This window comes from Notechis scutatus, chromosome 2 (genome assembly GCF_049901735.1).
Source record: "Notechis scutatus isolate UNSWTSFEM ecotype Mainland chromosome 2, rNotScu1.2, whole genome shotgun sequence".
Taxonomy (NCBI): Eukaryota; Metazoa; Chordata; class Lepidosauria; order Squamata; family Elapidae; genus Notechis; species Notechis scutatus.
The window spans coordinates 75895403-75918291 of record NC_142010.1 but is presented as its reverse complement, the minus strand read 5'-3'; the positions used below and the strand labels follow the sequence as shown (position 1 = coordinate 75918291).

At 41.1% G+C, this 22889-nt stretch overlaps 1 protein-coding gene across 1 annotated transcript in view; it reads left to right on the top strand.

Moving 5' to 3' along the window:
• Window positions 1-15286, top strand: part of SYNPO (synaptopodin) — an 83988-nt gene extending 68702 nt beyond the window's left edge. Inside the window, exon 4 of the mRNA XM_026685087.2 lies at window positions 8793-15286. Coding sequence (XP_026540872.2) covers window positions 8793-9785 — 993 coding nt within the window. The 3' untranslated portion in view covers window positions 9786-15286. The remainder of the gene's footprint in view (window positions 1-8792) is intronic.
• Window positions 15287-22889: the final 7603 nt, after the last annotated feature.

Sequence of the window (22889 nt, the reverse complement as noted above, 5' to 3'; positions counted from 1 at the left end):
TTCAGCTCTCATTGGCTGATCTTGTTACCATGTCTCTGCCACTTCATGAATATTCTGACAGACTTGCCCAAAATCACACAGGAAGCTTTTGTGGCTGAAGGAAAACAAGAACCTGGTCCAAGACCTTAAATCCACTGCCACACTGGCTCTCTTCTCCTACAGAGATTCCCAGTCTAGTTCATTCTCTGTGTTAGGGATATACACCCTAGCAGAACATGCAATGGTAGTCAGTCAGGCAGGCAGATATGTGAGATAAACATTGTTGTAGTTTACACTCAGTGAAACAGATACACAGTGCTAGTTAAATAGTTTATTCCAGTAAGATTGTTAGCATAGTCAAACAGTCCATATATCATACACTAAGTTCAGTCCGTCCGGGGATTATTCATTAGCAAAGTCCAGTGTCGAAAAAGAGGTCAGTAAACTTACAAATAATCAGTCCAGTAATATATCTCTTTTTGCAGTAGAGATATGAAGAAAATCAAACCTCTTTTCTTTGTTCAGCAATAGCAGGGAAAACACGCAGTTATCACCATTAATCCATCATTGTCAGCAATCCAGTAAAAGCCAGCAAACAGTGAGCTCTCTTGCTCCCTCTTATGGTGATTTTACAACCGCACCCAAAATACATGGTCTGCATTTAAAGTGATACACACAATCATAGTCTATATATATTATTTTACCCAAACTAAGTTAGGTAACCATGTTATCCCTAACATTCTGTCTCTGACTTTTCCTCTTTTCCTTTTTCTCCTGCTTGACAAATTCTAGCAGAAGCCTAATACAGATAGTCTTCGACTTAGCACTATCTATTTAGTGACTGTTTGAAGTTACAACAGCACTGGGGGGAAAAGTGACTTATGACTGGTTTTCTCACTTAACGACCATTACAACCTTTCCATGATCAAATCTGATCAAAATTCAGGCTCTTGGTAACTGTCATGAATTTATGAGGGTTGCAGTGTCCCAGGGGTCATGTGATCACCTTTTGTAAACTTCTGACAATGGGGAAGCCAGATACACTTCACAACCGCAGTGATTCACTGAACAATTTGACAAGAAAGGTTGTAAAATGGGGCAAAAGTCACTTAACAATTGTCTTGATTGGAAATGGAAATTTGGGGATCAATTGTCATAAGGTGAGGACTACCTGTGTAAAGCAAGCAAGATCAGTGAAGGGTCTTATCAGACACAAATTGGCATTACCAAATGTGAAACTAATATTACTGAGTGCATTTTCTGTTCTCTTCCACACTACATGTTCAGAGGTGGAATAGTTCCAAAGGTAGAAGGAGAATTACTGCAGAAAAGGCAGTGGAATAGCTAGGTGTTGCAGGACAATGGTTTCTTTCAGTTCTTATATATTATTTAAATAGTTATGCTGAGTCCTGGGGCTTTGCTAAGAGATGGTCAAAAGTAGGTTTAAATAATCAAAATACAGCCATGACTATAGGGTTGCAGCCTTGGCCCTTTTTATGTGTATCATACTATCCACACAAAAGGGTCAGGATGTGATTGTGTGGTTATGGCTGCTGTCTTGACCTTTTCAACTCTCCCTTGCAGGCATTCCTGATTGAATCCCATATACCTCCTGGTTAATCAAGGAGTAGCAACAGGTTTTCTTCCTTTTCTTCATTTATCCCTGCAATAAAAATAAAACAACTGCCTCGGTAAAGCGCTAATGCAGGGCAAGCTGATGAATAGCATCGATGTACCATATATTAGAGAAATAGTATCAAAGGGCTAAGAAAGCCTGGAACTTGGCAACTGCAATTTTTCTCCTTTGAACTTGAGAGTCAAAGCGGAGATGGGTAAAACAGACCCCAGGAGGATGGAACTTAGATGATTTATTTGAGAAGGAGAGGAGAGGAGAGGGGAAGGGAGAGAAAGGGAAGGGAAAGGGAAGGGAAAGGGAAGGGAAGGGAAGGAAAGGAAAGGAAAGGAAAGGAAAGGAAAGGAAAGGAAAGGAAAGGAAAGGAAAGGAAAGGAACGTTTTTCCACCACAGCTAAAGATTTCAAAATGAGAGGGCATTAAACGTGTTACTTCACTGAAATGTAAAGTTGGCGGAAAGCTCTCTACCAAAGGAAAACAAACTTGGCGAACAGTTCTAAGGTGAACACTTTACCCAAGAAGATTTTTTTTTTATCTTCTTCATGACCTTATTGACTTAAGTAGTGGAACAAAGGTTGAATTGAGAAGTTACCTAGGAAATGTAGGGTGGATGCCTAGAGGACTGAATACCAATTGTGAATCCTCCCAAAATTTTTGGACTCTCATTCCCATCCTCCCAGATCATAAAGTCTAGTAGTTTTCCTCAAGCTTATGCCTTACAGATTTTGGCCATAATATCTAGGAATGTGGAAGGTACAGTTCAACCCATGAAGACAGGCCTAGAGCAATGTTTCTCAACCTCAGCAGCTTCAAGAAGTGTGGGATTTAATTTGCAGAATTCCCCAGCCAGCATGTTTGCATTGCAAAGCTGCTAAGATTGAGAAACGTTGGTCTAGAATAATGTTTGGGAAACTCAAGTCCTTTGGCTCGCTTTGACAGTTTCACTTTCGGCGTCAGCCCAGATGTCTTGACCATTTTCCAAATTCCCAGCCAGCCCTGCCACTGTTGAAAATCATGTAGGTTGAAAACCCACTTATCTTTAGAGTGTCTAGGCTCAAGAAAGCCAGGTTAGATATTCCATCAGTGCTATTTGCCATCAAAAGAGGCAGCAAGGGAGGGGGGGAACCATGAAAGACTAAAGAGAAGGATGCAGCCAGGGGAATTGCTTGCTTTAGGCAAGTTATGGAAGAGAACATGGGGAAATAGCTGCAGGGAAGCTTATCCACCTGAAGTGATCAAATTTTAGACTTAGTAGGGGAGAAATGGCACCAGTTATTCTTTGCTTCACTCAGCAAAATATCTTCAAAGAAGAAAGGAGGGACAAATGTTGAATCTAGAATCAGAGCAAATTCTACTTTATTGTAAGGCTACATCATCAGAATCTTGCAAGTCTGAAAGTACAAACTTCACACCCTCACTTTTAACAGCCTGAACAATTATTGCAGGTCCTTTCTTCCTGTGATCATTAAGCCACTGGAGCAAAGGTCTCCAAACTTGGCAACTTTTAAGACTTCTGGGAGTTGAAGTCCACAAGTCTTAAAGTTGCCAAGTTTGGAGACCCCTGCATTGGAGGCTTGTGTCTCTCTTATAATTGTTTCCTAGGCAGCATCGCTTCCTTTTATCCCACAAGATCACCCACATATTCAATTACACTTACTGGAACAGCTTGCTGTCGAAAGTTGTGGGAGCGCCATCACTTGAGACCTTCAAGAAGAGATTGGACTGCCATTTGTCAGAAATGGTGTAGGATCTCCCGCTTGGGCGGGGGGTTGGACTAGATGACCTATAAGGTCCCTTCCAACTCCAGATTCTCAAATATCCTTTAACTGGTATATCCTATAAGGCTACGAAGTTTGATATCAATAAACAAGGTATAAGTTCTTGTATGTAGGCTTCACACATAATAAAGAGGAAGGTTAAGGAAAGAAACTTCTCAGTCTGAAAACAAAACTATTTTACAAAGAACTGATATAGATCTACTCAGAGTGTGCCCATTGTATCAAATACCACATCATAGTTATGATGGAGTGTCAGGACTAGACACCCGTTTTTAATGGTCCACCTGTATAGTATTGATACTTCGGGGGTTTTTATTATAGAGTTCAAGTTATGCCTTAAAAACGGCACTCAAAAATGTATCACTAGTACTGCTGAGAACAACATGGATGTCTTCTTCAATGGGGAGCCCTCCACATATGTTAAACTACAACTCTCATACTCCTTAGGCAGCATACAGTGGTTCTCTTTGGTTTAATCGCCGTCAAATTAAATCAAAGACCATTCAAATTGCCCTGTAGAAAGGGAAATTTTAATGGTGTGTTTTTACAGTGTAACCAGTGCTTAGGAATTTCACATAATATTGAACGTTGAAAATACATGAAATATTTTGCTGAAAACTGACAGAGGCATGTTTTCTGTGAGGCAGGTGCTTCCTATCTGGATGTTCCATTTAACAAGGGACTGAATTTCCTCTCCTCCCCTGAAACTTTGCAGCAACAGTTGAGAGAGAGGCAGAGAAGAGGCTTGCTTCCTAGACCATAGGATGTTGGAAGCAAGGGAAACAGCAGCATTCACCCCTAATGGTTATTTTCTGATTTACAGTAGTTCAGGCGTGTGGGTTTGTACGTATCTGTATATGTGGGTATGTGTGGAGGTACAAATAGTGAACTAAAGTTCAATAATCCTTGGCACAAAAGAATTAGCAAGCCATTGAAGGAATTTAATACAAGAGATTTTCCTTCCCTGAGCAATCCAGATTGCCCAACTAGTCAGTTAATCTCTATATAATTTCAACTTTAGGATTCCACCAATAGAAATATAGCTGGAGAAATTATCCTCAGAAAAGTTGTATGTGGATGGTTACCTTTGTGCATTAATGTCAATAGAAAGGTTCCCTCTCTCTACCTCTTGGCTTAACACCAATGATAACATGAAGCACTTCCATTAATGCTAACCCGGATGCAGTCAGTGAGGGTGAAAGATTGATTAAAACATGCAACATGTCAAATGTAGATACTATGACTTCTAGTCATTTTGTCAGAAATTGAGTTGCAGCTACACAACAGTGGGATTTGTGCTGTGCTGTACTGCACGTTTTTATTTTTCTTACTGTAGCTGCAGCCCCCTGTGCTTGAATGCTTCAATGAATCTCAATTACTTCTGTTTCTGGCAGCATCCTTTTTCTAGAATACTGTTATGCTAAGCCTTCCCATTAATATATACATTACGGTCTTTATTATCATGCCTATTTCAGCAATGAGATACACATTTGGGAGAAAGACAGGAAATTGATGAAACATGTAACTCAGGAAGACCATCAGGATGTATTCCTGTATTGACATGGTTTTGTATTCTAAAACATGAGTTGAAAGATACTGTAGAGGAAGGAAATAATACTAGAAAACCACAGAGTTTGAGTGAAGCATGCTTTCAATATCAGTTGCTGACATTCCTTTCCCCTCTGTTTCTTACATTCTCCTATCCTTTTTAGCATCTTGTTTTGCTGATAGAGGAATTTCACTTCTTCAGAAATTTCAAGCAATGGGTGGAACATCCTAATTTTTTCTATTTTTTCTGACCCAATGCCACCTGGGCGACCGTGTGCCAGTCTCTCTCACTCACAGGCAATAGCAAATTCTGTGTTTTGTAGAGATTCTGTTTCATTTACTTACTTCCACCTGCTTTCTACGCTCAGTTTTTTTTTACACAAGCCCTCTTGTTTTCATAGCCACATTATTACATGTCATGATTTAGAGATTAGCACTCTTGTAGAACAGAACCAGTTTGGTGTAGCACTTAAAGACACTGGACTACCTCAGGGAATTGTGAGTTCTAGTTTGGGTTTAGACCAGTGGTGGGATTCAGCCAGTTTGCACCACTTCGGGAAAACCAGTTGTTAACTTTCTGAGCAGTTTGGTGAACTGGTTGTTGGAAGAATTCATTAGGGCAGAGAACCGGTTGTTAAGTTATTTGAATCCCACCTCTGGTTTAGACCCAATGCCACCTGGGTGACCGTGTGCCAGTCTCTCTCACTCACAGGCAATAGCAAATGACTTCTGCAAAGCATGGCAAAGGAAACTTTAGGGACTTGTCCAGGCAGTGGCCAGCTGTCAGGCCTGACTTGAAGCCACAAAACCTCCAGAAAAATCACGAAATTCTTTACAGGAGTTGGCAGGTTAGATTCCAGAAGTACCGGTAAATCTTGCCCTACAGAGCAACATCTGAGAGCACCAGTGAACCTATAGATATCTCCCCTGCTGATTTTCTGCATTATTTTTATTTTGCAAAAAAAAAAAAAAAAGGTGGGTGGATGACATGCTTCGGTGCAGTTTGATCCCACACCTTCTTTATTTCCAAAGAGACCAAGCATCTCATGAGATGTCCTAGGAATCTAGAAAATAAAATTTTGATAATTTCAGCCCAAGTCTTTCTTTGGAACTGTGCCCATTCACCCAGAGAAAACAGCAAAAATACACGGGAAAAAGTGAGCATCTTACAGAAGACAAAGTACAGTTAGTGGCAAGTAGATTGCTGATAAAGCCAAACTTTTGAAATATATGTTCCCAAGGGCAGCCGCATTGTGACTGACAATGCCAACACAGCAGCAATTAGCAAAAGTCCACCTATAATGTTTTCTCAACATCTCAGATGTTCCTACAAGCCCAACAACCCTTGGTGGACTTCTAGCTCTTTCAGTAAACCAATACTATCCCTGCCTTTTATTAGTTCCATATCAGTTAATTGAATGGCAAGGATTTTCTTTAAAACTCTTGATTTAATTTTGTATTTTCCCTGCAAGGAATCCCAGGATTGAATTCAGGATACAGCTTTGCCCATTCACCAAACACCTCTTGCAAATTCTATTAGGGAACTGTAAGTTTTAACCTGATAAGAGATCAGTTGCTATCAGCAACAGAGTGGAGATGAACTTTTAGTTGCTTTGTGCTGGTGCCCATGGAAACTCTTAAAATCTTGGTCCAGTAGAGAAGTTGTTTCCCAGAGGGAAGGAGGGAAAGTGGCAGTTCTTGAGGAAGGGCTAAAGTGGTCTTTCTTCCAGAAAAAATCTTGCCATAACTGCTCCTGTGTCCTATTTCCACCATTGTCCCTGCTCATTAGGTAACACTTCTATAAATCTTAATGGGGCTCTTTTTAGCTGGATTCCAATGAAGAGGCTTTATTTTCAATGAGTGCCTCTGATCAAAGTTCAGAGGTTTTCCTGCTGCAGACCCTCTAGATGTGTGTAAAAGGTGTATAAATCTAAGAGAGAAAGGACAAGTGAGAGGAAACAGGCAGAAAGAGACGAGGGGCTTCTGTGTTGAACTTCTATCCATCCATTTTTGAACTGGCAGAAAACTATATTAGCATGAAATTAGCTGTCCCCATTGCTGTGATCCCTATCCTGCATCACTTAACTCCCCTCCAAAGTATTGGCACCCAGCGTCACTTTATAGGGCAGATGGGCAGCATAAAAATTTAATAAATAAAATAAAATACAAGTGGTCCTTGTTTAATGACCATTCACATTAAACATGTTTGAACTGATGACAGCACTGAACAAGTAGCATTACTACCAGACGTTGTACTTATGACCTTTGCACCGTCCTACTGTCACTTAAACACTATTCACAACCTTCCCTGCCAGCTTCCCACAAGCAAAGTCAATGGGGAAGCCGTTAGGAAGTCGGAAAGTCAAGAGTCAAGAATCATAAGGCACAACACTTAATGATAATCATAGGGTACAATAAACAATCAAATCATACTAGGAAACAATCCATATAAATCATAAGGATTCAAGCGATAAAGTTACAGTCATGCAGTCACAAGTGGGAGGAGATGGGTAATAGGAATGATGAGAAGATTAATAATAATAGTAATGCAGACTTAGTAAATAGTTGGACAGTGTTGAGGGAATTATTTGTTTCGCAGAGTGATGGCATTCAGGAAAAAACTGTTCTTGTGTCTAGGTGTTCTGGTGTCCAGTGCTCTATAGCAGCGGTCGCCAACTGGTGGGCCGCGGCCCACTGGAGGCTGTGAGAAAATTTTGGTGGGCCGCAGAGAAATCTCACCCCCAGAGCACCCGCCCCCAAAGCTATTAATTCAGGCTGCGCAGAAATACAAGGCTGCTCAGCCCACATGGCCCGCGGGAACCCTCCTCACCCACTTACTCCTTACCCGGCAAACTTGTCTGCTAAGTTGCTATTTTTCCTTTTTCCAACCATCATCTGTTCTGCTGTGCCGGGAGATTTAGATTAGCTAGGAAGCAGGAAATGGTTGGATTTCTTGCTTTCTAGCTAAGCACAGCCGAAGCTCCCTTAGGACTGAAGGTTTGCTTGCAAGCAAATTCAGTTCAGACTCACGGCAAGCAAATTTGAGAGACTGAGTTAGCCGATGGCAGATAGATAGATCACTGAATGATTCTGTGAGCAACTCAATCTGCCTACTTTGCCTGATTTTGGATAAAAGTTGCTCTCTTTTTTTATATAAAAAAATCAATATTTACATACGTGGTGTGTTGTGAGTTAATTTTGTGAGTTTGCTTGCTAGCAAATTTTATGAATTTGCTTGCAAGCAAATTTTATGTGACAGACTGAGCTAGCCAATGGCAGATAGATAGGTTTCTGAATGAATCTGTGATTCTGTGAGCAACTCAATCTGCCTGCTTTGCCTGATTTTGGGTAGAAGTTGCTCTTTTTTATAAAAAAATTCAATATTTATATAAATATTTATAATATTTACATACAAGCCATGCCCAGCCAGTCACATGACCACCAAGCCACACCCACAAACTAGGCCACACCCACAGAATCAGTTAGTGGTCCCTGGGATCTAAAATTATGAGTTTGGTGGTCCCTGAGGTCCAAAAGGTTGGCGACCCTTGCTCTATAGCATCATTTTGAGGGTAGGAGTTGAAAAATCTTTTCCAATCACACTATTCTCAGATAAAGAGCACTTTTGCAGTGGTATCAAGATATTTTTATGGAGTAATGGGAGTATAAGGAGATCACCCAAAGTCATCTGAGGAGGAATGGATATAGCCAGAAAAGAAATGCAGGGAGCATGCTGTTCTCTGCACCTCGGTTCCTCTTACGATGCACCACTAGACCTTGCCTTCGGCAGGTAAGCACAATGTGAAGGGTCTAGAGGAACATAATGCTAAAAATTATTCCTCTTCCTGTTGCAGGAAAGAAAAGCATCCCTGCCTGCTTCCCCGACATGGACTCCACAGCTGATAAGGCGACCATCCAGCAGCACAGAGGGCTGGATGAGCCCAGCTCAAACTCCAGAATCTGAGGATGGACTTGTTGAAGCCTTTCGAGCAGCCCATGTTATGACTCCACCTCCTCCCATGTCTCCATCCTGGAGCGAAAGGTCTCTGTCCCCATTTCGACAGGAGATTGACCAAAAGTCCAGCCGACAGATGCAGGTGCTGTTGGCAAGAAATATCATAAATGCTGCCCGGAGAAAGAGCTCTTCTCCCAAACTCTCTGGAGTAGAAAACTTCAGGCCCTTCACGCCCCCTGTCACTTGCCCCAATGTGTCATCCACTGGTGGAAGCCCTAAGAACAGGAGTACTCATTCTCCAAGCCCACTTCAGTCCCCCAAGCCGACAAGAATGGATGGCTACAGATGCGCCTCCCTCCCTGTCTCAGCTGCCCCACCACAGGCCAGTGCGTCATCAAACAATAGCCCCAGGTTGCTAGGCATCAAATCTCCAAGCCCACTACAGTCACCAAAAGCAGGGAGGATGAATGGAAACAAATGCTTCATGCTGCCTACTAGAACTGGAGCGCCCCAGTTCGTTGTCTCAACAAACCACAATGGCCCAAGTATAATGGGTACTCATTTTGAATCACGCAAGGATCCAGAACCCACAATCATGGATAGCCACAAGGCCTTCTCATTGCCAGCAAACACCAGTGGGATTTCACACACCAGTTCAAAAAACCTGGATGCTTCTTCTCCCACTCTCCAAAGTCCCATGATGACAACATGGTCCTCAGTGAAGCGCTCCACTTCCATGTCCCCCACCAACTCAGAGGCCTCCGTGGACTCTGACTGCTCTGGGGTCAAGTCACCTAGTATCCGCAGCTTCAATATTTGTCCACGAGGCTGGAATGGCAGCCTGAGGCTGAAACGGGGTAGCCTCCCATCAGAAGCATCCTGTACCTCTTAAGCAAGGGCCAAGAGATGTGAACCAAAAAAAGATTGTGAAAACTGTTGCCAGAGTATTTTTGTGCAGGTCCATACATGCATAATCCTGCCAACCTAATTAAGAAAGACATTCATCTGTGAAGATGTATAACACCTTCTCTCCAAGTTGGCCACTTCTTGGAGACTTCGAAGAACAGAATTTATGAGAAACATTTCTCATACAAAGGAGAAGTGTGATTCAGCTTCTGTTTCTGCAGGGCATCCGTTTCCACAGGATCTTTGTTAGCTTCCTCCTTCTCTCTTGGGAGACGTGCTTGACTTTCCCAGGTTTTGCTTTCTCTTTCTCAGCTGGACTGGAGACATGATTATTTCTTTGCTTGGGGAAGATTAAGACACATCTGACTGCTTTTGTTCCCTCTGAGAAATACCCTGTAGGAGGACACAGAGCCCTTGACAGAATCTTTGATGACTCTTAAATCCATGTTTTACTTAAAACAATTAAGCCCATGTTTCACATAAAACAATGGATTTAGCTCTACTTTGATAGAGCTAATCTTCAGTTGGCTTCCATTCCAACGTCCTGAGGCTTGAAGAAACCAGGAGAAAAAAATACGAGCCAGAAGCCCATTCAGAAGTTGTTGTTGGTGCTTCATCTCCACAGCATACTTTTCCTCCAAACATACAGATTGACTTTATATAAACCAAATGAAATGAAAGAAGGTTGTTTTTAAGGCCTTTTTGTTCTCTGGACTATTGAAGGATGGATTACAAGAGGATGAAGGACTGATTCAAGCTACAACCCAAGTACTCCTGCACCCACATTAGAAGACACCACGTAGGAATATAAAATGTAGAAACTTCCAAGGCTTCTGGAAACCCCACCAAAGCCAGCCAGTCTGGGATTGTGACAATGAGGATCCACATGGGTTTCCAGTTAACATGCAGCAATGGAGGCCTGTTCCCAGAGTGTACCCAAATGACTTCAGAACTCTTGCCCTGATTTCAGGTTCCGAATGCCCAGTGAGCAATGGTTCTGGTACTGCAAGTCACCAGGAGAGAGGTCTTCTGATCTCTTCTATTGCTTTCTAGTTTAGTAGGTATCTGGGACGCTATCCAAGCTATCCAAGATCTCCCTTTGGGGAGGAGATTCACAGCATGTCTTAGTTTGTAAGCCCCAAATAATGCCTCTTCTGCCAACTCTTCTTTCAGCACCTGGAGGAAGCTACCTTTGGATGCTTCTTGCATAATGGTTGGAAACAATAGATGGAAAAGTGAGCTCCACCTCTACAAGGGTCAGGAGCAGTATCCCAGCAAAGTTAGTTCTATCTAAGAGTAGGGAAGCTCAACAGAGCTATTATTCCCTAACACAGCCACTATCAGAAACTTCATGGGTCACTTGTATTTTCACCTATATCTGTCTCAGCCCCTAGACATACAGGTGAGGAAACAAAGGCTGAAGTAGTATCCCTACTTAGGCGGGACAGATTTGCATTCAAAATAACATTCCACACTAGGAAAGGAAAAGTGTGGGGCTGTTATCTATTTTAAAACACACAAAAGGACCAAGATATACATAAGCCAGGCAGGTGGACGGTTCTATATGGATCAACTATCTCAGGTCCCTATCCTTGCAATCTACCGAGAAGGACTGCCTATCAGAGTAAAAAGCAGACAAACCCAATAGGCTAAATTCCCTTCCAATTTTCCTCTTTGCTTTATCCCCCAGTACTGTCTGTGCCTCATAGCAACATCTACAAGGCATAGTACTGTGTCTGGTATCAGCATCTATCTATTTACACCATCTGTATGACCCGACGCAACTTCTGATCTATCTCTGATAAGCAGCAAAGAAAAACACACCTCATATCATCATTGCCTTTATTGTTCGGCATCCAGAATGAAGGACTTCCTGAAGTGTAGGACATACATACACATGCACATTTCTTTTTTTCAGACTTACAATTAATCTCTATAACTGGCTTCGTTCATTACTTTCAGCCACAAAGCAGTGTCTTTGTGGTTGTGTGGTGTGTGAGCCCAGTTTGAGTGCCCAATTTCTGTGCTGCACCTCACCATAATCCTGCAGAGTAGAAGCACCCATCCTTGTGTGGATGGAAGTGGCTGACTAGAGCCAGGGGACTGGGGGAATAGATCTCTTCCCATTGAACAAAATAATTTGGACAAGTCAAGAGAAAAAGGCAAAGGAGAGAATAGTTCAGACAGATTTTACCGCATGCTTGGCCCTTGCTTATCCTGCCTTCTCCAGTCATAGGAATAGAATAGGAGGGTGCTCTGCAGTATTCGTGTCCATAGTCTCAGATGGAGTTAACTTTAAGAATTCCGTGATCTGGAGTCTAGCCAATGTGAGTAAAGTGAGCCCGGTGTGTGTGCAAAATATCCTCCTCCCATGGTTTCCCCTTACCTCTCAGTTCTGACTCCCTATGCCTTGCCCGTTTTCTCTCTTGCTTCTCTGCTGTGTGATAGGGTATCATCTAGCTAAAGCATCAGCTGGCCTTGGCAAGGACCAGGTTGTATCGGGTGTTTCCCCAACTTGCCCTCGATTCAGCAGTCGCCTTCTATTTTTATCCTGTAACCTTTAAAGATGAGAACATTTATTTGATATTAATTCAAGCTGAGCCAGAAATGAATAATCGGGGCCACCCCCATCTTTGTTTTCTTCTGATCATGCATAGCTTATGTAGGAGATCAGATGGAGGAGGCTCCAAGCTGTGGGTACCTTGGAAACATACCAGCATAAACTCAGCCAAGCTTACCAAATAGCCCTCGTATTGCATCTGCTTCAGCAGTATAACTTCTCCATAAGGAACATTTTGCCATTTTCCTTTTAGGGGTGAGGAGAAGTGGGACACTGGGACTGAGCCGGCCTAGCCATGCTGCTGAAGTCTTCTGAAACTCAAGGCCCTTCAAGTTTATATGAAATGCAGAGTAAAAGTAAGAAAGTAAAAGAGTAAAAGAAGCAGGAAAAAAAATGGAATTGCTAGGCCAAGCATTTTGAGAAATATGGAGTATGAATATGTGTGTCCAATCACACATGGCCAATAAAGAAACCCATTTTAATTTTAATTCAACATAGAATTCTATTCTATGTAGGAGAAGGAATTATTGATAGAGTAGAAATGTTTATCTTGCAGTAAATTCAGTCCTGGCATTTCCAGGTCAGGCTGTGAAAGTTCTAGAGAGCAACCATCAATCTCTGTGGTTCTTCTGCATCATATTGCCTTCTGGCGTGTTAGATCTCAACTCTTTCAGTTCTCAGCCACCTCATATTAAAAGGGACATGGTTGAGGAAGGTTTTTGTAAATAATCATGGGGTTTGGTAAGCCTAGGATTCTTATGTGCACATATCATTGTTGCATGGAAGTCTTATGTAAGCCATTCAGTCCTAGTGCCCGTACTCTTCTCAGCCCATGGTAGAAGCAGCCAGCCCAACTCACATTTAGACTTCCTCCTATCATCTTTTAGATTACTGCTGACAACAGAACAGATGCATTGTGATCACAGAGCAAAACGCAGGTTCTGGAAAGACCCATCTTCTACCTTGACTAAGCAGAGTGGAAGAATTCAAAGAAAGATGCAAAAAGCAGCCAGCGCTACAAAATAGTTGGCACTCTGTCGCTGCTTGTTTCTTTTACTTTGCTCTTACTGCACTTTCTCCTGAGATATGGCATGGGAGAGGAGAGAATTGCACACTGAACCCTGCCACCGGGACACTGCTGCGATGGTCAAGCCAAAGTGATCTATTTCATCCAGAAGGCAGGGAACACATGGAACATCAAGGTGTCATTCTCAGATAGCATTAGGAGATCAGCCAACATGTCCTTAGTTTAGAGAAACAGAAAGGAAGACGATAAAAAAAAGGCCAATGGCGCCCTCTAGGGCTTTGTGGTGCCAATTGCAAGTTTTTGTCCTAAGAGCCCAAGGAAAATAAATCTGACCCTTAGAATGCAAAGCATAAGAGCAACACAGTTGAGCGTTGTTTTTTATAGCTCTTGTGGCAGAGAGAAGGGTTGGTCCCCATCACTTGGGAAGCAAGATGAAGGAAATGCTGCATGTCAAGTGTTAGAGAAGGTGTTCAAAAGAGATATGGAGAACCTATAAAGGCAGTTTTTTTCTCCCTGACCTAGGAAATCACTGCTGCTGTTCACAGCTTATGGAAGGAAAAGCGAAGCTTGGTCAGGAAACGAAAAACATGAAACTAGCCTCAAGAATTCTAGCTTCCTATTTTATTCCAGGATCAAAGCCCCATTTTTCCTTAAGTGAAGGATTGGTGATAAGGCAGCCACGAGGCTTCTAAATATTGACAGTGTCACATTTTTCTCTGCGTCTTCAGACTCTGTGTGTAAATAGCAGCTGTGACTTTTGCTACGATGACTCTGCAACACAATGCACCTCCATAACTATTTCCAAATTGTTAAGTGGATCGATGCAGTTTGATAGTATATAGTATACCTTTACCCCTTTGCTTATTTTCTATTATGGGACCAGCTCATTTATCAGACATGCCTTATTTCACAGAAATATATCCCACGTGTACGTTACAAAGCAAGCTAAGGACACATTGAATATTTGTATGTTCCCTTCCCTGCTAATTTATCATGCAATCCTATACATATTGTCTCAGAAGCCCCCTCCCCCGTATAGGTATATAAGATTCTATTCTGCAATATTCATGTCTCTAAAGGAAAAAGGCCATGCCTACTTGCACATACCTGAACTCAATTTCTGCTGTAAGAAACTGCTAGAAATCCCTAGGGCAGGACTGACCGCTCTGTTTTCACGAAAAGAATTGTTTCTTGATTTAGATCTGTCTATACAGCAAAGATGCAGTTTCAGTTCATGCCACAGTTTTTCCAGGGTTATCTTCCACAGCACCAATGCACCAAGGGATGGAGGCATTTTTATCCTTATAATAACATGCTGACATGGCTAAATTCCCCAGGATCACAGAAGAAATGAGCAGTTGGAAAAATGTAGTTGACTAAGACTGCAATTATGTATAGGTAGTCCTCAGTTTGCAAACTGTCTTGTTTAGCCACCTTTCGCAAGTAATGACGGTGATGAAAAAGTAACTTTATGATCAATCCTTGCATTGATTGACCTTTGGAAATCTGTAAAGCGAAAGAAAGAGAAAGTAAGATGTTGTGAGCATAGTTGCAGTTCCACTTACTATTCACTTTGCCTAATGGCCAAGTTGCTAGTCCCAGTGGTGGTATGTAAACAAGGTCTACCTATATACACTTTGCTGGGAGGAAGACCCTTTGAAAACCAAAGGACCTAGTGCAAGGAGACAAATGTGAAATTGTACTACAAATATCGAAAACAATGTACTTAGGAACTTTGGGGAAAATTCACACTTCTTTTTTAACTTGTGAGTCATCTTATTTCTGAATGTATCACTGAGAACATGTACGGCTTGCTGTATCCCTTCACCTGATACTGTTTGCATCAGCACCATGCCATACACCTATATAAAAGCTCCAAAATAAATCAGACATTAGTCCATATAGCCTGGTTATCAATCATGCATTATTTTGGAATTAAACTCTTCGTTATGCTGAAGTACACCCCCCACCTTTGTTATGTCTAGTTGTGGTCTTTATGGGTTTGCCCACATAGTCATACCCATTCCCTTCCGAAGAAAGGCAAGAATGAAACTTCAAAATGGCAGTCATTCAACTAAACGTGTGGAAGACAGAAATAGTAATGATAGCAATACATAGATCGGCTGCAAAAATCAGGATGAATTGGAAGTTTCTACATTGCTTTGCTGCTATCTTGGCATCATCTGGGGATTTGCAGGTCAGACACTCAACCCTAAATAAGATAGCCAATCTGATGTAGTGGCAAGGCACCAGGTTAGAAACTGAGAGACCAGGAGCTTTAGTCCTGCCTTAGATACAAAGCCGGTTGGGTGACTAGTTGCAGTATCTCAGCCTTAAGAAGGAGACAATGGCAACCCACTTCTGAAACACCTGGTCAAGAAAATTGCAAAGATTTCTCAGGGCAATTGCCAGGAGTCAAAATTGATTTGAAGGCAAGAAAAACAAGTAAGCAAGAAAGGAGCAAATCAAAGCAATTACAGGAACCCAACATGCTTAGGCCATACATGACAAGTAAGATTCTACACGAGCAAGTTTAATATTTGAATTAAAATAAATAGCATTTCCATCCCAAAGTTGGTACCAAAGCAAATTCTTCTCTCCCCAGAAAACTGAAAAAAGAAATCAGGTGCAAAATATCGTTGTGACGGCCACATGTGTTTTTCTGGACTAAACAAACTTTATATCCCTTTTTAAAATTTATGTTTGAATCATAAAGTCCAGTTCAGAGACCTTTCAATGCAATTGAATCAAAATCATTCGCTACGGAGTTTTGTTTTACAGAGTTTCTGTCTTTCCATCTTCCAACCCTCAGTAAAATCATAATGGTACATATAAGAATACAAGGAGAACCCCAACGGATCAGGCAGAAGATGCAGCTAATCCAGTCTTGTACTCTAATGCCATCCAGAGGTGGGGGTGACCTCTGTATAATGTACAGAGTGTAGAGATGTAGGGAGATGGCCTTGAGGAAGGTATTCTACAGCCCTTACAAAAACACCACCTTAGTTCTGGAAAGACCGAAGGAGTGAGAAAGCAACTCAAGATTGCCTTACCTGGATTCACCTTGGTTTTAAATAGGGAGGGAGGGGAAATCTCTGTCAGGCTTCCAAATTCTATAAATAAAGCCTGCAACAACAAAATAAAAGAGCCGTAGTGGCACAGTGGTTAGAATGCTGTATTGCAAGCTAACTCTGCCCACAGCCAGGAGTTCAATCCTGAGGGCTCAAGGTTAACACAGCCTTCCATTCTTTCAAGGTCACTGAAACGAGGACCCAGATTGTTGGGGACACTCTTAGAGAGTGCTGTGAAGCACTATAGAGTGGTATCTAAGTGCTATTGCTATAAACTTCCAGTAATCACTGTGGAATCTGTTTTGTGACTTGGACCTTGAATAGCTGACACCCACACTTTTTTTTTTCCTCATTGTTGGTATCGTTGCTATTAAGAAAAGTATAACTACACAAACTTCGTAATTGAACATATTCAAGAAACGGGCTTTAGGACTTGCTGAGACCCTTCATTTATAAGGAGGAAGCCCTTGATGAAACATTCTTCCATTCTAGCAGCCATGTAAACCTGGAAGGAGCCAGGTAGGAAGAGGGTCCTATGATTTGCTCATATGGCCACAACACAACCTATTTTACCATCAATATATTTTTCTATTATTTTTTCCCCGTGCCAATGAGCTATGTGTGTTCTAACCCAGCAGTGGCACAGGTAGTCTAGAGGCAGCATCCCTGAATTCGTATAGCCAATTTCTCAAAGATTTACTGTCCACATCACTTGACATAATAGGAAAAAGAAAGCAGGACATTTGTGATTGTCCTGCCATTCATCTTCAGGGACAATGCAAATAGAAAAAGGGAGGGTTGCACTTTGATTGCACAATTGGGGTCACCATCTTGACTTTTTTGACTCCCTTGATATCCCTGACCACAGGGAAAATTAATTAGGCATTCTGTTCAGAGCTGCTTAATTTTCAATGCACATACACAGCTGAGCAATGAATCACCAACAAACATTTAATTTTAATAGCTGAACAGGTTGACATGGCCTCCCACTAGGCATTTGGCTCATACAGACATCATAAACGCAAGTGATCTCTCAAACATCTCCAATTTCGCCCACAGTTTCAACACTGAAGGAACACATTTGATAGTGATATAAATAAAGTGAATGCTACACAATATTTATTCACATAGTACCACAATGCAACAACTGTGTGTGGGGACAGCAATGCTTTACAGATGAAGGGGGATGGAGGGTAGCATCTACCAAGCTTAATATTTGTCAGCTGGGTTTATTGTCTAAGACATGACTCAGTAGGTACAATTCATCAATAGTATTCTGTGTGGGAAAATTGTTTAAGTTCAGATCAATCAAACTAGGTGATAAATGCCAATTAGTAGGTTTTATCCCAGCCTCTGAAACTTCAGTGAAAATGAGAACAAAAGGGTAGCAATGAGAACAAGAGGGTAGCAATTCTAAATGATAGAATAGCCTTGCTTGTGCTCCTCTAATGGAGTTGGTGATTGAGTTTGAACATGAAATACATAAGAATACTCTGAAGTGATTGTTTTCCCTGATATTTTAGTCTGCAAGGGAAAAATTATATGGCATTGTTGTGCTGTATGTATTTTCTAACCCACTTAAAATCAGATGAGAAGATTGAACTGAGATTCATTTTCAAAACATGGGTTCTCAATATGAATATTTCTACCATCAGGTTGACTTGCAATCTTGCATTGCTTTGTATCTAGACCAGAGGTGATATTCAGCAGGTTCTGACCAGATCTGGAGAACCAGTAGCGGAAATTTTGAGTAGTTCAAAGAACCGGCAAATACCACCTTTGATTGGACATTTTACAATATCCTTCTCCTGCCATGCCCACCAAGCCACATGTCATGTCCCTGGTGGAGACTGACTCTGAGGGAGAGGAGGAACAGTGACAGGGAGTGGAAGTGTGACTCTGGAGGTTGTGGAGGAGGATGGGGAAGGGCAGAGGCCAGCTGAGCAGTCAGAGGAGTACCCAGGCCCATCCCCTATCCACCCTAGGGCACGCAGGGAGGAGAGGATAAGGGAGAGATATGGTCTCCTTGGGAGGAGAGAGCCTTGATCCTCTTCATGGGCTGCAGTTGTGACAAATGGATAAGAGGACGGACCTGTGTACGGGTGAACACTGGAAACAAAGTGTGGAAGTATCTCTAGTTTATGGTTCCTCTCTGAGTTTGGCATCCTTCCCAGTGTGTGTTATCTGTGGACGTCCTCCAACCCTTATCTTGCCTGGCTTGTGTTACTTTTTCCCTTCTTCTTGTAACTGTTTGTGTGGGAGTTTTTTTGGCTTCTGTCAAGAATATTCAGAGCTTGAAATCAAAGTGAAGGAATAAAAGGGGCTTCACCTGTTTTCTGTGACTGTGTTTGTTTTGTATCCCACCCTGGGTCATCACACCACACCCACAGAACTAGTAGTAAAAAAAATTGAATCCCACCACTAATCTAGACACACACACACACACACACACACACACACTTTAAAAGGTGGGCTGGGAAAACAATGCCAGAACTGTAGCTGTGGGGTCTAATAGTCATCTTTTAGGACTGGCTATTTATCTTTTGTCTACTATAGATGAATAACATGTCTAAGAAGAAGATGTCACTAGATATCACTGTGATTCCCTGGATTCAACCTTACAGAGGACAGCCCTGTCTTTGAAAAGGACACTCATCATTGGAAAAAATTATCACTTGAAAGGCTGCCCATTCCAAGATCAAGAAGGTTTTGAAGAACTGCCTAGACCATGAGGAAAGGACAGAGCTCTTGAAATCACCCATCAGATGCAATTAGCCTTTAAACAACAACAGAACACACACAGGTTATCTTGTCCTGATTTACACACACACACACACACACAGAGAGAGAGAGAGAGAGAATGTGAGTTGTACTGAGCTTCTATTTAAATTATCACAATTTTAAATGTGTGTTTGCATTGTTTATATAAGTACTTTAGCTTTTGAAAAATAATTGCCTCTCTACTGGTTTGAGTAATGAGCCATCTACCCAAGGCAACATAACCCATAGCTGCATATTTGCAAGGAATGACAGAAATGGAAAGAAAGGGACCTAATTATGAGAAAGGAAACACAGATGAGAAAAAACACGCTAACTAAGCATCTTCTCCTGCTGACCTACCAGTGACAAGAGAACCTCAATTTTTATTACTTTTGTTGCCAAACTAAATGGAGGACCATTTTTCCAAGATATTGCTTTCCTCCAACAGAACAAACAAGACCACAAAAACCCTCTTTGGTTTGCTTAAAAAATTAACTGGGCAATAATTATTTTAGCACAATATAACTTAAGGAGAAGACAGTGTAATCACCACTCATCTTGGGAAACTAAGCTGAATAATATATAAAATATATTATTTATTATTTATTTATTTATTTAATACTTGCTATTTTCTTGCACAAACATAACCATAAAATGGAAACGTGGAAGTTTCTTTTTTGTCTCTGCGTACTTCCTATAATATCATCATTCCCTGTAATGAAATAAAAATAATAATTAGCATTAGATATTATGTGCTTTTACTAAGGTAGAGCTCAAAATAAAAACTTGATTGTTTCAAACGTCCACCCATCTGCCCACATAGTTTTTAGTTAAAGCTTCGGAAAAGTAAAATTAGCATTACATGGGCTCTTTTTAGACACAAATGTAGAGCTCTTTTAAAATGTAGTTTTTCCATCCATCTTTAGCAGATTTTTTTAAAAAGAACAATACACCTATCTAAAAAAAAACCTTGACATATTATTTTATATATTTAATGTGTGGCAATTACAATTAATATATACCAACAAATAAAAGCTAGATTCTTCTAACATTTTGTTGCTGAACCTGTTCCAAATGAATGAGTGACAGGTTTTCTGCTATCCAGGAGTATCCTGTAGTCACACATTCTCCTTGTTGTACTGCAAGACAAGTGTTATTTCTTCTGCTCCTATATCTTTTTGAGTTCTCTATGGGGTACTTCTGGGTGCAACTGGCTTGTTGCCAATGCTACCACTTGCTCTCAGCTCTTATTGATTGCTCCCTTCTGCTTCAACCCACAGCCAACTTGCAGGCTGTCCACATGCTCCCTGCAAATCCTTCACCCTGCCTGTGACCAGTCATTTGGGCTGCTTTTTTAGACAAGAGGGCACAGTTAAGATGCTGGGAAGTTTGGCAGTTTGAGACCCAAGTACCATGTGACAGGGTGATTTCCCATTCCTGGTCCAGCTCCTGCCAACCTAGCAGTTCAAAAGCATGCAAGTGTGAGTAGATAAATAGGTACCACTTTGGTAGGTCATGCTGGCCACATGACCACAAAAAAGTTTTCAGACAATGATGCTAAGCTAAGAAACAGATATGAGTACTACTCCCTAGAATCAGGCATGACTGGACAAGGGAAACCTTTACCTTACCTTAGATAAGGGTTTAGCATGAGCTGGCAGGTTACACACAAGGTAGAGAAACACAGGAAGAAGTGAGTGAAAGCTATTAGGAGAATGTCTCCTGCTTCAGCCTGCAGCCCTTTTCCACATGTACTTTTGTCAAATAGGACACATTTTTACCTAGTAGCCTTTCAGGAGAACATTAGGTGTATTTTTAAACCAGTGTGAAATGATTTATTCACCAAAGCACATGAGAGCAAAGCAAGAAATAACAGGTGCAACATCATTAAAAAGAGATCCAACCTAGGCCTAGGAAGAAACAACAATGAGAACAATTAATCAGTGGAACACTTTGTTCTGGAAGTTGTAGGTGCTTCATCACTGGACATTTTCAAGAAGATACTGGACAGCCATTTGTCCAGAATGATATATATTGAGCAAAGGGTTAGACTAGAAGATTCCAAGGTCTCTTGCAATCCTATTATTCTATTTTACGTTCTAAGCAGATAGCTATGGTTGTTTCCATAATTTTTATATTCTATTGTTTCTGCTGATATTTTTTTCCCCTGTTGCTCTTTGCTTGCATTTTTTAAATAGATGTTTGTGGTGGGAATTTATAATCAGGCCCCAAACCTCTTCCTGAAAGCAATACATAATGCAAAGAGCAGCAGTAAAAAAAGCAAACTGCACGCCTGAATGCATCCATTATAGAACAAGACCTAGATAAATCTGGGGAGGTGGGATTGGCTTTGGAATGGGTTTGAGCTGTAAATCAATCAGTCTGAAATACTTTTCATATAGTGTATGTCCCTTTCACTATTTGGCAGAAATAAGAGGCATTGAAAATTTTCGATCTAATCCCCAGAAGAGTTTAGGTATTTTTAATGTATTTTTTTATAATAGAAAAATCACAGAAATTTGAAAAGTGACCCTACCTCTGATCAAGCCCTACTCCCAATTGGAATCTAGCTGGTTTTCTTTTTTCTTTTTTTCCCTTTCCCTGGATTAAACCTGGATTTGGGAACAATCACTGATAGATGTTTTAAAATGGTGTGAATTTAGATTTAGATCTGATACTATTGTGGTATTTACATAACGTATTGACCCACAATTGACAAATGGTATTTTAAAGCACTGAGTTCTGTAGAACTAGTCTGTACGCTCATTTTATGATGAATCATGGAGTTCCAGCTATTGCAACAAATAAGCCATGGTTTAATTAATCCTATAGCAGAGTTTCTCAACTTTAGTAATTTTGAGGTGTGTGGACTTGAAGCTCACTGAGGAATTCCGGGAATTGAAGTCCCACATCTTAACATGGCTAAGGTTAAGAAACCCTGACCTACAGAATACTCAGATAATAAATAGCTAAATGTTTTCACTGTGTAATTTCGCACCAACTTTAACAGTGCATAGTACAAATGCTTCTGATTAAGGATCGGAAGCCACATCAATCTTATGAAGAGAATGGAGAACAGATCTGTCGGGTTCAAACATGTGATGGGAATAGCAGAGAATGTAGCCCGAAAGACACATTCTCTCTGTTTATCTCTAATCCATATGCAAGCCTGTACTTCACAACAGCTGAAAGTTTTTCTTTCCCACATTCATTTTTGGCACAAAATAATAATCAAATGCATTTGGTGCAATCTCGTAGTTATTATCTCCAAAGAGAAGGGTGTAAAAACATATGTTGGCAATCTGCTCCAAAGTAGGGAATAAAAATTGTACACTTTTTTTCAAAGTATGGTTGTTTTTTTCCAGATGGAGAGCTTCCAATCGGATGAATCAAAACATTTTTTCTTCCAAGCAAGTTTTATGTGGTAAAAAATAAAAATGGAAGAAGCAATGGGAACATATAGAAGGAATAAAAGTGGAAGATCGTCTCACTTTGATCTTCCTTAAGATGTCATGAATGATGGAAGCTAATTGCACACTCATGCACACACACACACACACACACACACACACGGGGGAGGGGGGCACAAAGCCTAGTCTGGAAGCATCTTTAATTTAGAAAACTCTGTATGCAATTAATTCTCAGACCTTCATATCCAGAAGGTGGGCGCTG